Source organism: Microtus oregoni, unplaced genomic scaffold (genome assembly GCF_018167655.1).
Source record: "Microtus oregoni isolate MIOR12 unplaced genomic scaffold, Mior012 000003F_ref0000135, whole genome shotgun sequence".
In the NCBI taxonomy this organism is placed as follows: domain Eukaryota; kingdom Metazoa; phylum Chordata; class Mammalia; order Rodentia; family Cricetidae; genus Microtus; species Microtus oregoni.
In genome coordinates, this window is record NW_024543062.1 from 65,195,128 (window position 1) to 65,208,330 (window position 13,203).

Genomic DNA, 13,203 nt, shown 5'->3' on the forward strand with positions numbered 1-13,203 from the left:
GGAGTCGTGGGAATTCGGGCTTTGTCTTCGGGCTGACACGGAAGAATCTTAAGCAGAAGTGATTTGCTTAGATTTGTGTCTTAAGCCCCATCTGGCTGCAGTTAAGGGCGGAAGGCAAGTTCAGAAAAGAAGCAAGTGGCCAGCTAGAAAGCTGTTACAGGCAAGGGGAGTAAAGAGAAGTAGACGTGTTACGGAATGCTTGGGATGGACAGTCATTGGATGCATTGGTGGTGCTAGTGTCAAAGCTGATACCCAGTTTCCAGACTGAAAGTAAGTAAATGGCGTGACTCCCTGAAATAGAAAATTCAGAAAGGCGACGTGTGGAAGGGAAGGTGGTGTGCTTACTTTGGGAAAGGTGGGAGGCCCTTCTGGGCCCACCTAGCAGAGTCCACTGGTCAGTTCAATGGACAACCTAAGCTGAAGAAGTAGATCCCCAAGAAACATCAGCATGCAAGTGGGCACAGAGCCCACAGGCAGACATGGAACTGTCCTAGGAGGGCAGACTCCAAACAATGGTGTCCCTTAGAGAATGGACTGGGGAAGGGGGTCTACAGAGAAGATGGAGGAGTGGCCAGGGGCAGGGAGAATGGGAGAATGAGGGTCAGGCAAGAGCTAGAGTCAGGGGTGGAGAGATGAGCAGAGACTCATCCCCTTCTGGTGGTCCAGAAGGGCCTTAGAGATCTCACTACAGACAGCCTGGAGGGTAGAAAGGGGAGATGGGCTGATGTGAGTGGCCCTGTGCAACAGGCCCTGGAAGTGGACCAGTAGACCTGCTGCCTGGTGAAGAGCCGATGAGGTACACGCCACACTGGGGGTGCTCAGAGTCCCTTCCACTCCTCCCTGTCTCCCACTCCACCGATCTTACCCTGACGGTGTGGCTTGGCAGTGATAAAGATGGGACTGAGGTCACTGCACTCTGAAGGTTTTTGGGCCTCTGGCCCCAGATAGGTTCTGTGCACCCGCCTCAGCCAGCTATTGGACTGAAATCATATCTGGAAACAGTTCTGTTAGGAGACAAGGTGAGGGCACCCAAAACTTGGAGCCACAGTGCCCATCCCCTCAACCAAGAGACTACTGCGTCAGAGGAAAACAGACACTCTTTACCATGGGTTGCCAGGCCCTGGTTAGCCCTGCATCCTTTGGCGTGGCCACCCGCAGTAGCTCATCTGCCCCAGCCCAGACCCTGTCCAAAGGTCCAGAGTCCTTTGGTGCAGCCTCCCCACCCAACGCTGCCCGCCCCACCCACTGGAGCTGTTGACGGGAGAGTTAGGGGAAGGAGTTGGCTCTAAGTTCCAAAACAGGTGTCAGGATTGTTGAGGGGAAGGAAGCCACCTTGGCAAGAGTCCCCGGATGGGGTCACATTCCAGAGCAACTGATCTTACAGCCAGCTAGCCAAGTGGTCATGCAGGCTCATAAATAGCTCATCCTCTTTCTGAAGGAAAAAAAAAGAGGGTGTCTAGCCTCAGGCTCCTTCGCTGATTTCTGGGTGAAGCAGGAATGCTCTGCTCTCTGTGTGGCTCAATTTTCTCACTTTCTGCTCTGCTATTCCAGGGCCCTGTGGCCCCAGGCAGGCAGACTCTATCCATGCACCTCTGACTGGGTCCCAGCAAGAACCAGGGTCCTTCTCTGCCTTCTCCGGTTGACATCTGGATTCCTACACTACATCACTACCGTCGGCACTGTTGAGGCTCATAAATGGATGGGAGGTTACTCAGAGGCTCCATCAAGCTCAGGGTGTGCCCTCCCCAGGGTACTGAACAAAAGAGGAGCAATTCTGAAGTCACACTCTACTCATCACCTAGAGGGTGGGGAAGGGGGCTTCTTGTTAAAACACAGATTCTGAACCAAGAGTTCTGAGTGGTGCTTAAGGTTCCATGAGCCTTACATGCTCCAGGAGGCTGCTGATGTTGCGGGCTCATGAGGCATATCTCAAATTAAAGATGTGGACAGTGTTCCCAAAATGGGTGCGGAACCAGTCACCAGAGGCTACTTTCCTAAGAAAGTCCTCAGAATCTTTGTTCAAGAGGTCTGAGAAGAGGGGCTGGAGAGATGGCTCAGAGAGTAAGAGCATTGCCTGCTCTTCCAAAGGTCCTGAGTTCAATTCCCAGCAACCACGTGGTGGCTCACAACCATCTGTAATGAGGTCTGGTGCCCTCTTCTGGCTTGCAGGCATACACACAGACAGACTATTGTATACAAAATAAGTAAATAAATATTAAAAAAGAGGTCTGAGAAGGGACCTCGGGTCTGCACTTGGTAAGCTTCCTTGGTGTTTGGAGGTAGATAGTTTTTTAGGATCCCGCTCAGCTGAGCTCCTGTGACTCTAGAATCCTCCTAAGACTCCTAAGACTCCTCCTAAGAGTGCTCATGGGTCAGGCGTGGTTGTGCAGACCTATCATTCCAACAGTCAGTAGGCAGAGGCAAGAGAACACAAATCTCAGTCAGTCTGACTGTGCAGTAGGACTCTATGTTAAAAAAAACAAAAGTGCATGGACTTGGAATCCAGATGACCTATCTATCTGTGTGAGCTGCTCCCTAAAGCCCCGTTCGTTCATTGTAAAATAGAGGTCATAGCATCTTCCTTGGGGATGTGCGGTAAGGTATAAATGAGCCTGTGTCTGCCATGCATTGCCTCACCACACACTAAGTACCTAGCAAATACTAGCTCCCAGCGTGACTCGTATTGGGCACACTCTATTGCCAGGGTTTCAGCCATGCAGTCAGCTACCTTCCTTTCCTGCACCTGCTTTGAGCCCTGTTCTCTTGCCGTGGCTTCTCTGTCTCGGAAGTGTGGCTCCAACAGTGTGGCTGAGGGGAAGATGAGTACCTAGGTATCTGACATCCGCATAGAAGTCGTGAGCTGCTAAACAGCAGAGCCTTCGTTTATTAAATCAGCATCTTCTGTGTCTTACATTACAAGCACTCTACAAATCAGGAAAGAGTAGCTAAATGGAGGGAGGGTGGAGGGAAGGAAAGGGAAGCAGGGAGACAGGGGTGGGGAGGAAGTGAAGCCCAGGGAAGGGGGTGGGAGGAAGGAAGCGGGAAAGCCAGGAGCCAGAGAAGTAGGGTGGTGGAGGGAGGGAAAATATCCACGGTGGAGTCTCGTCTTCTGCACAGACGTTCCCAGAGTCAAGGCTCTGCCATGGCCTTGACTGCTTATGAAGGGCTATTTGCCCAGAGGAAGGAGAAACCCGTGTGGGAGGAGCAGCCCTGCCTTTGGGCTTTGCTTAAGGGCTCTCTTGAGCCTAAAACTAATCTGAGCTCCTAGGCCCACCCCTGGGTGCTCTGGTCTCTCAGTTCAGAATTTCTAAGGGACTTTAGGAGTCAGGAGCTTTAGTCAGAGACTGTCGGACCCAAGAAGTCCCCCAGTACCACTCATAGCCCTGAGACACCTGTAGGAGAGATGAGGCGCCCCCAGCTCTTCTTTGAAAAGTCTGCCATCACACAGGAGCCCAATGCTGCTTCTGGGTGGCCCAGTTGGAGCCAAGTCTGTTTCAGACTAGCATTTATGGCTGAAAGAATCGCCAACAGGTCCCAGAGCCCATCCCAGCAGAGACACTCTCTCCATGTCTCTCAGAAGCCAAATGACTCATGTTGGGACCCTCATGGGCTGCAAGTGCTGTTAGTCTGCCCACCCGCCCACCTCAGAGCAGCCTCTGGCCAGACACATGTAGTAATCAACTCCCGGAACCCTGGAAGAACCAAACAAGGTAGCATATAATCATGCTGCCTGAAATAGCCTCACCAGGGAGGCCATCACCACCCCACATGTCCCTGGGGACCCCTTGCTAGGCCCCCTGACACAGCTGGGCCCCAGGGCCCTCCCTAAAGAGCAACCAAGTTGGGGTACAGACAGAACTCACCAAATCACCAGCAGGGCTCAAGGCCAGCTTTTGAGATGGGGATTTCACTCCTTTGTAGCAGACTGAGCAGCTTCAGGTTGGGATCTTGGATCAGAGCTCTCAGGCCTCAGGGCCTGCTGCTCCCTCTCCTGTCAGCTCTGGGTCTCCCTCTGTCACCTTCCTGCAGGTGCAGGCTGGGGTTTAGGAGTCCTCTCCCCTCTCTATTTACTTCCTCTTGACTCAACATTAGCTATTTTGTTGTTGCTTCTAGCTTTCATGACTGTGCTGTTTCCTCTTGTAGCTCAGGCTGGCCCACAATTCATTATGTAGCCCTGTCTGGCCCTCAATTCCTGATCTCTGCTTACATGTCCCAAGTGCTGGGATTATAGAAGGGTACCATCTCATCTTCCCCACCCTCAACTCCTGACCATCAAGTATGTCCCAGGCCCATCTTTTCTCCTCTGCATTCTCAACATCTCTTGCAAGAGGCTGAAAAGTGAACCCCAAGTGGTAAGTTCATGTCCTCATGCCCAGAACCAGTACTTGAGATCTTGTTTGGAAGAAAGGGGATTTTTATAGATATTATTTAAAGAAAGCTGTTGAGATGAGGTCATTAAAACCCAGTGATGAGTATCCCTTTGAGAGGTGACAGAGAGATAGAAGAGAAAGAGAAGCCATGAGAAGATGGAAGACAGACAGCAGAGCCATGCGACCAGTGGGATGCTGAAACCACACTGCTGTGCTGTGTTCAAGTGGCTCAGGAAACAAAGCTCCCCGTATCTCTATTTTAACTTCAGAGTCAGAATCACGGGGGCGGGGGGGGGGGGCTTACTCCACAGACTTGGTTCAGTGGAAAGGGGCTGGGGCCTAGAAATATGCATCCCCTTCCCCCACACTTTGAGATCTGGCTCGTTCTGTAGCCTAAGCTGCTCTCGGAAGCCGGAACCTTCTACCTCTACCTCTGGAATGCTGGTACCACAGTGCCTCACCAGGCTGAGAATGAAGTAGCTCACAGGTTCCCAGATGATACAATCAGCTCTTCTGGACAAGAGCAGGAAAGCTATTGTTCTGTGAGCTCTGCCAGTGGCTAAGTTTGCCCAGCTCTACCCACAGTCCCTTCCCCGTGGCTAGCCATGGTATTCTCCTCACTCTTCTCATAGCGCCCGGGAGACCCAAGGGAATGCTTCCTGGAGGGAACGACCCCATCGCTATGTCAGGTCTAACTGATTCTTCTGAGACCACTCTAGCCTCCCCTGGGTTCTCCTGACAATTTACAATTTACATATGAATGGAGAGGAAAGTCCTCCTGTCACCCCAGAAGACTGAGCTCAGTCCTACCCAGTCCTGCTACAAGCCAGGTTGTAAGCGGTGCTGTAGATCAGCCCGTGCATGCTCTAAAAGCTCAGTCACTAGGTACAACAGGCTAGTACCTGTTCAGGTGTTCAGGTTCCCACCAAGGCTGAGAGTTCTCAGGGGTGAAGCTAATATCATATTGGCAGACCCTAGCTCTTCCGGCTGCAGCATCGTCCTGCCCCATCTTTCTAGGCTCTACTTTAGAATTCCAAGATAAAGGCAAAAATAATTAGAGCTAGGATCCCCAGATGCCTATGGCAGAGCTCAACAACTCCTGGAGCAAGTGCCCTGGAAATACCCTGGTCCCCAAGTCTTGCCAATCTCCTGAAATGGCCATCTTCTCCCTGAGGAACTCAGAATCAGTCTTGGAGGCAGCTCGGCACAGTAGATGTGTGAGTGGCTTCCTCTTGGGGCCACCTGAGTTCTGATGCAGTAGCATCACCTCTCTCCGTCTCAGGATGCTCATCTGCGCAGTGAGGAAGGCAAACCAACAGCAATACTCTTCCCCCAGGAGCGATGTGTAGACTGGTGACAGGTGCAAGTGACTGTCACACACCAAGAGCCGGCTGCACGCTGTGCTTATCAACATTGGCTGGGGCATTAGTCTGTGTGCAGTTGTCCCTTCAAAGTAGGTCATCGTATGGAGGGAGGGGCTCCTGCCTTATCTTTCCCTGGAGTCCCTCTTACTCATCTCCCCAGGGGACATCTGGCGTGGAAACGAATGCTTGGTCATTTTCTTCTGAACACATTCATGTTTTTCTTCTCCCTGTCCAACTCTGCTGCATTCCCAGGGCGCTAGGAAGGTTCACAGGGAACATGGTCATAGCACAGAGAGTAAAGCCAAGTGAACTAGACTTGAGAGCCATCAGCCATCCCAGAACAGGGCCAGCGATAACTTCCTATCAGGTTAATCTCTCGAAAGCCTGGCCGTCCAATGTCTTATTTGACCTTCCCACTTCAGAGATGGAGAACCCTAGGCTCAAAGAGGAAAGATGATTGACACCTAGTGGTAAAATCAAGACTTGAACCCTAGTCTCTGGACCCTAAGGTATTAGAGCTTTGAAAAGGTATTAAGGGCAGAGTGAAGACCTTGGTACTATGGAGTCTGAACTAACCCAAAATTCCACCTCTGTTCCGTCCTAGCTGTTTGACCTCTAGCAAGCTTCTCTGGGCTTTAGTTGCCTCATCTATAAAATTATCATAACTAGAAGCTACCTGGAAGGGCTTTCAAGATTAGCACAACGGCCATTGCCAAGTGGCTGTCCTTGGTAACAGACACTCCCCAGGGCTTCCAAGACTGGGTTCTTTTCTGTCCTCTTCCGGTTCTTTTGTTTGTTTGTTTGTTTGTTTTCTTGCCACTGTGCTTCCCAAAATGCCCAGACCCAGGGCCCAGCCTAGAGCTGACTCTGAGAGCTTTGCTTCTGCTTTTCCATTGGGTTCTCCCCAGGGCCCTACCTCGCCCCCACCCAGTTCTATCTAGCCCCAGGCTCCACAAGCTTGCAGCGATTTCTCTCGGCCTGGATTCATGCCCAGTGTGACGTGTCTAGTATGGCCACACTCCTCCCACGTTGGTCCAGGAGGAAGTAAGTGTGTGCAAAGGGGGGTACTGGGGAGTAGGGTGCCACCAGTCCAGGTGCCAAACCAAATAGCTCATGTGTCACAGCCAACTCAATATATGGCCCCTGGAATGCAGGCTGACTGCCTCGCCCCTGCCCGAGTCCCACACTGGACTCCCCCTACCTAGTTCCTGTTCCCTGTGTCTGGTTCTAGCTGGTAGAAGGTAGGGCCATCCACAGGGTTCAGCCTTGCACGGCTCCAGGAGAACAGAGACACGCCATATGGAGGTGTCAGAGGTCACGCACTCTGCTGCGCATCTTGCCTGCTCTTAGGAGGGCAGCCCACACTATGGGGAGCATGGAAGAGAGAAGTGTGCCTCCCTGGTGCGCCAGCTTCAGACAGAAAGCAGGACACTGTCATTTACTCCTTCTCTAGGGAAGGAGAGCCTTGAATGATGGCCATCAAAGGAAGGGGCCCTTCACAGCCTTTGGAATCCCACAGCCGAAGCACCCTTGCATGGGCCTCAACAACTCTACCTTGGATAGCCCCGAAATTCTCCTGCAGGTCTCTTCATCTGCTAGGGCAGTCAGTAAGGAGGGTGAGGAAGATGAAGCCACATGGAAGATGTAACACGTGGAGCTGATGTACAGGTCTATGACACTGATCTCGGCTACGTTTGTCCTCTCAGCCTCTAACAAAACCTGGCCTCACTGTTGCTATCTGATATAGTTGGGAGTGAATTTAATGGGGACCACCTCCCCTGCAATGTCTCAGGGGGTCTTTCCTTAACTCTTCCACTTTCCAAAAGCTCAGGATATAACACCGCCACTCTAAGTCCTTGTGTTAGGTCCTTCCTCCTCACCCTTCCCTACACACGCATGCACATGCATGTTAATGTACATATGCATATACAGGCATGATTGCACACGCACACACAAGCCCCTACACCCTGGAGACAGAATGAACAACCTCTGGTTTATCTGGGCTGCTGATCACCTCGATTAAGCCAGGGCTCACGTTATATTTAGCATTTCTCCAGCACGTTCTGCATGAGTTCCACCATGTGCCAAGCTCTTGGTGACAAGATCCTCCTACCATGATGTCAAAGCCAGAGGACTGGTGTCGGTGTGACTTCTCCCCTCCCCCTACTCCCACGGTCATCTGGGGCTAATGCCCATGGCAGCGACAACAGAAGGCACTGTTCCAAGTCCCTCCTGTACCTTGAACTCATCTCTTGCCGTGCCCTTGAGATGAGTGGATGCCAACGCTGCCATGGTTGTGTGGATAAGGAAAAACAGGATGGAGGTTGAGTAATCTCCCCAGGCCTTCCAGGAAGCCCACAGAGGAGCTGAGAGTGCTGAAGTTTTCAGAGCCCATCAATTTCTCCTTTCCCTGCTGTCCCTGCCTATCCTTTGGCCACCGTCACTCTTGGCTGCCTGGCTTCCACCCCACCCCCTCAGTCCCCATCACTGCTGCAAAGGGGGACTTTACAAAAACTTAAACTTTCTCACTGCTGTCCTGCTCAAAGTCCTTCTGCGGCTCCCTTCTTTCAACGTCATGGCGTCCTTAACGAAGGGACAGTCACTTGTCATTTGCTAATTTCAGTTCTTCCTCCATGGATGTCCTGCCTACCAATCACACACACATACACACACATGCATGCATGCACACATATACACACATGCATGCACGCACACATACACACACATGCATGCAAACACACATACACACACATGCATGCACACACATACATATACACACATGCATGCAAACACACATACACACACATGCATGCACGCACACATACACACATGCATGCAAACACACATATACACACATGCATGCAAACACACATGCACACATGCATGCAAACACACATATACACACATGCATGCAAACACACATGCACACATGCATGCAAACACATATACACACACATGCATGCAAACACACATACACACACATGCATGCACACACATACATACACACACAGTTCAGCCAAACTCCCTAGTGCTTACTCAGTTTCTTCTGCTTTACCTGTCCACCCTGGACCCTGTGGTCCCTCTGTCCATCATGTCCTTCTCTGCTCTTTACATGATTGACCTTTCCCGATCTTCAAGACCTAATACAACTTTTGTTGACTTAGTCGAGCCTCGGAAATATGTTGAAATGAACGAATCGATAACTGGATGGTTGAGCACTGTCACAGCTGTGTGTAGCCTTCTGGTTCTCTAACCCCTTTCAAAAAGAAAAGTTCTTTTCAGGAAAGTCCTTGGAGGTGAGCTGGGTACGACCACTTTTAAGATGGAGACACTGAGGCATGTAGTCAAGATCAGAGGCAGGGGCTGAAGCCAAGCTTTCTCTGGCAGCCTGGTGTTCTCAGGATCGCAAGAGGTAGGACTTACTGCCATGATTTCTGCCCTTACCTGCCTAAGCAGAGGGTTGCGATGGGGCTGGAGTGGACGCTCTGGTCCCCCAAGTCGGGAGGCAGCTCTCCTCTCAGAATATATGAGCGAAACTGTGCGTCTAACTAAAAATGTCAGGCCTGCTCTGAAAACAAGACCTTCAGAGACCTTCAGTAAAAGGTGTGACTCACTTTTTTTTTAATTAATGATTTAACTTCAAAATAAGTCCAAGTTTTTCCAATGAGTCTGCTTGATGCTTTGATTGAAATGTCAACCCTCCCCCACCCCATCCACCACCTCTTATTTTTGGCTCTCCACGCTCTTTGCTGGTGCCCTAAGCAAATGTTTAGTCTGCCGGCAAGATAGCACGCAAGGTTCTCCTGGCTCTCATCTGCCGACCTTGGCCTCCCGGAGCATGCTACCTACCCATCCTGCTGGATGGAGGGAGAGGGCACTGGGGCCAGAGGCCTAGACGCTTTGGGATGGAGGCCAGACAGATGACAGCAAGAGGAGGGAAGTTAGTTACTGCCACGCAGGCCACTCAGTCAACAAAAGCGGTTATACACAGGTAGCCAAAGTGGGAAAAACCCAAACTGTGGTGGCTGTGGCTAGCTGGTCAGAGACCTTCTATTTAAATGTGGAGTCCAGAGAAAAGCCACTTTCCCTGTCTCCCTCCTTCTGCTCAAGGACAATGAAAACCGGTTAAGACTGACCTCCGCATCCAGGCTCTGGGCAGGGCCACGGCAGAACCTACATCCAAGGATGCGACAATCTTGTCCTATACATTCATTGCACAGGCCTAGGTTCCTACAGGTTAAATGTCATGCCTACCTGAGTCCCATCCCCCAACCATGATTTTCCCAAAATACATATTCACCCCACTGGATGGATATAGGTGCAACCAAAACTTCAGCTGGCTTCCATAAGCAGGTGTGAGGCACCTACCATGTTCCCGGCCCTGTGCTGGGCACAGCATCCATACAACACAACAGGTGGACAAGACCAGCTCCCCTCAACCCTAGCACCTGTTACCACTCTCATGGGCAGGCTTGGCTCTGTTGCCATGATTCCCCTGGTGGGGTAAAAGAGGAACTACAGGGCTCCTTGGAGGGCAGGCTCTAAACTGGGTGGCCCAGAGTCTATGATCACAGTCCCCTCTCCCCACTAAGGAAGGAAGAAAGTAGGCATTTGAATCTGACCCCCTCCTCCTACTGAGCTCCAGGGCAAAAGTCAGCTAAGAGGAGGAGACAGCCCCTTCCTGGTGAATCTTTGGGACAGTAGTCTCCACCCCACATCCCAACTCCCTTGGCAGAATGCCAGTGACCTCAGGACTGCTGTCCTGGTGGCCCTACCTGAAGAGGTTCCATTCCCACAGTCCTGCAAACACGCAAGGGTCATAGACACACACTTAAGACGACAAAACCCTCAGGAATTCAGAGCCAGAAGCTTCATCTGGACTCATGTGTGGGCATCAAGGGAAGGGAAACCAAGGCAGGGCCTGGGTTGTGCCCCAGATCCAGGAAGGAGGGCCCTCAGTGACTCACAGCGACTGCAGGCTGGGCAGCTCCCACAATGCCTCTGCCGGGATCCCTCGGAGCTGGTTGCTCTGCAGCATCCTGAAGAGGAGACAGAGGTCAGTTCAGAGTCACTGGGGACTGAGTGGAGTGGGGTGAGGACTCCTCCTTTGAAACACCCCCTCTTCTCCTGCTTCAGAGCCCAGGGTTTTGAGGTGTAGCCTCCTGCCCTGTTATGGGGAATGGGGTATTGTTGAGGTACAAAGAGGATTGGAAGGCCCAGCATAAGAGAGAGAGAGGTGCCTCAGTAGGGCTTGTGAGACATGGCAGGAGGCAAAAGGGTGAGGAAGAGAACGGAGAGCAAGCAGAGGCACAGACATTTAATCCAGTACGAGGGAGGCAGAGAGAAGTTTAAAGACGGCGATAGTATTGAGTTCCAGGGTTGCCTAGGCTACAGTGGGAAAGGATCTCAAAAAAAAAAAAGAGGAGAGAAGAGAAAGGTGGGATTCTGCTGAATTCTGTCCAGCAAGTGTTGCTTCCCAGGCCTCAGCTTCCCTCTCTATTCAACTGAGCTGCTAAGGGTTTCTTTGTGAGGGAGGAAGACATGGATGAAGGTAAGACTGAAGACTGTGCCTCAAATATCAGGGCATCAGGAAAACATGCCTTCTGGAGTCCTTGTCTACAGAAGAAATGTGACATGTCCCCATCATCAGCCTGCTGTGGGGGCTTCATCTCACATAATCACACACAAAGCAGCTGTTCCCGAGGCTGCTGGCCTAAAACAGCGCTGGCCACAAAACCCAGGAAGGCACCACAGGCACAAACCACAAAGCTCCTGGGGACCTAGAAACCTATGCTCAGGGAAGAGAGTGGGAGAGCAGTGTAGGGAACAGAAAACGGGCAACTCTACAAGGGGGTGCTGCTGACTCCAGGAGAATCCGGGCAAAACAGGGGCTTTAACTAAGCCGGGCAGGGCATCTGAAGGTTCAGGGAGCCTTCTGCACAACATTTATGCTTGCTTAGTTCGAAGGTAAAAACTGAGTACAGAAAAGGGAAGGAGGAAAACTAAGTCAATGTGTAAGAAACAGACAGTCTGGAGAGATGGTTCCGTAGTTACGAGCAGTGGCTGCTCTTCCAGAAAACCCTGATTCCATTCCCAGCACCCACATGGTAGTTAACAGCTATCTGGAACTCCAATTCCAGGCACCTGACACCTCTTCTGGACTTCATGAGTACTACACACGCATGGTATGAAAACATCCATGTAGACAAAACACCCATACACACAAAATTAAATGAGTACGTAAAGAAAAAGAAATACAAAGGAGACCTTGGACAGCAGTTGTCACCAGAGCATTGTGTGTGTGTGTGCATGTGTGTGCACATGGGTGTGCACTGTGAGCACGCGCATGGCTGTGCATTGTGTGTGTGTGAGCGTATGTGTGTGTGTGCATGGGTGTGTGCTCATGGGTGTGCATTGTGTGTGTGTGCGTGTGTGTGCATGGGTGTGTGTGCATGGGTGTGCATTGTGTGTGTGTGCGCACATGTGTGTGTCCCCATGTGTGTTCATGTACACGGGTGCTTATGTATTTGGAGGTTGGGGACAGCCTCAGGTGTCATCCCTCAGGAGCTGCCCCCCTTGTTTGTGACCCATTCTCCCACCAGTGTAGAACTCACCAGTAGGCTAAGCTAGCTAGTTAGAAAGCCCTAGGGATTCACTTCTTTCTGACCCCCCCCCCCCCCCACAGCTCAAGGGTGTAGCTCAGCACGTGGATTCTAGGGATTTAACCAAGTCCTTGCACTTTACCAGTCTGCAGCACCTCTGTGACTACACTGAACTCTCCTTCCTTCCAGTATCGGGGGCTCAGTGTCTTCCCCAACAACTCAAGCTGGGCCAGACCGCCTGGCTTTCTTTCGTGACTCAATACCAGCAAGCTAGAGTGTAGCGTGGTCACAGGTGTTGGGTCTGACCCACTTCCCTTGCTGTCCCCAGCCTCCTTTCCCTACACTACTGCATGGAAGCACAGTTGGGTCAGAAGGGGCGGAAAGACTGTCAGGAGGGAGCAACCCTTTATTCTCCAGGGCGAGGCAATGAGGCTGAGAGAAGGGAGGTGATTTCCCCAGAGTTACAAATCACAGTGACAGCATGAGGACCAGGCTCCAAGTCCCACTCCAGACCAGTGTGTTGCCCTCTGTCTAGCCATTGTTATGTCTGGTGAGGCAAAGTGGATTTAACCCTTTGCTCTCCACCCTACATGCACATTAGAATCACCTGGGAAATGCTCATGCCACAGGCCAATCCACTTGAGCCTCTGGGGCTCTTGCTGTAAAAGACATGGCTTCATTTATTTTCAAGCTCCAGGTTGAGTCTGATGCGCCAACAGGTGTCCCGTGGAAGTCTGGTCCTCAGCAACCCTTCCCCACTTATGTACAAAAAGCATGCTCAAAATCTTTATCTTGCCAGAAAAGCATCTGGGAACAGAAACCATGAATTTCAGAGACCCAGGGAGCCAAGTAGCAGAGAGTCCCCCC

General features: G+C 51.4%; 1 protein-coding gene across 1 annotated transcript in view; it reads right to left on the bottom strand.

Annotated features, from left to right (window-relative positions):
• Lgr6 (leucine rich repeat containing G protein-coupled receptor 6) overlaps positions 1-13,203 on the bottom strand; it is a 115,723-nt gene that overhangs the window by 65,466 nt on the left and 37,054 nt on the right. Inside the window, exon 4 of the mRNA XM_041648499.1 lies at positions 10,702-10,773. Coding sequence (XP_041504433.1) covers positions 10,702-10,773 — 72 coding nt within the window. The remainder of the gene's footprint in view (positions 1-10,701; positions 10,774-13,203) is intronic.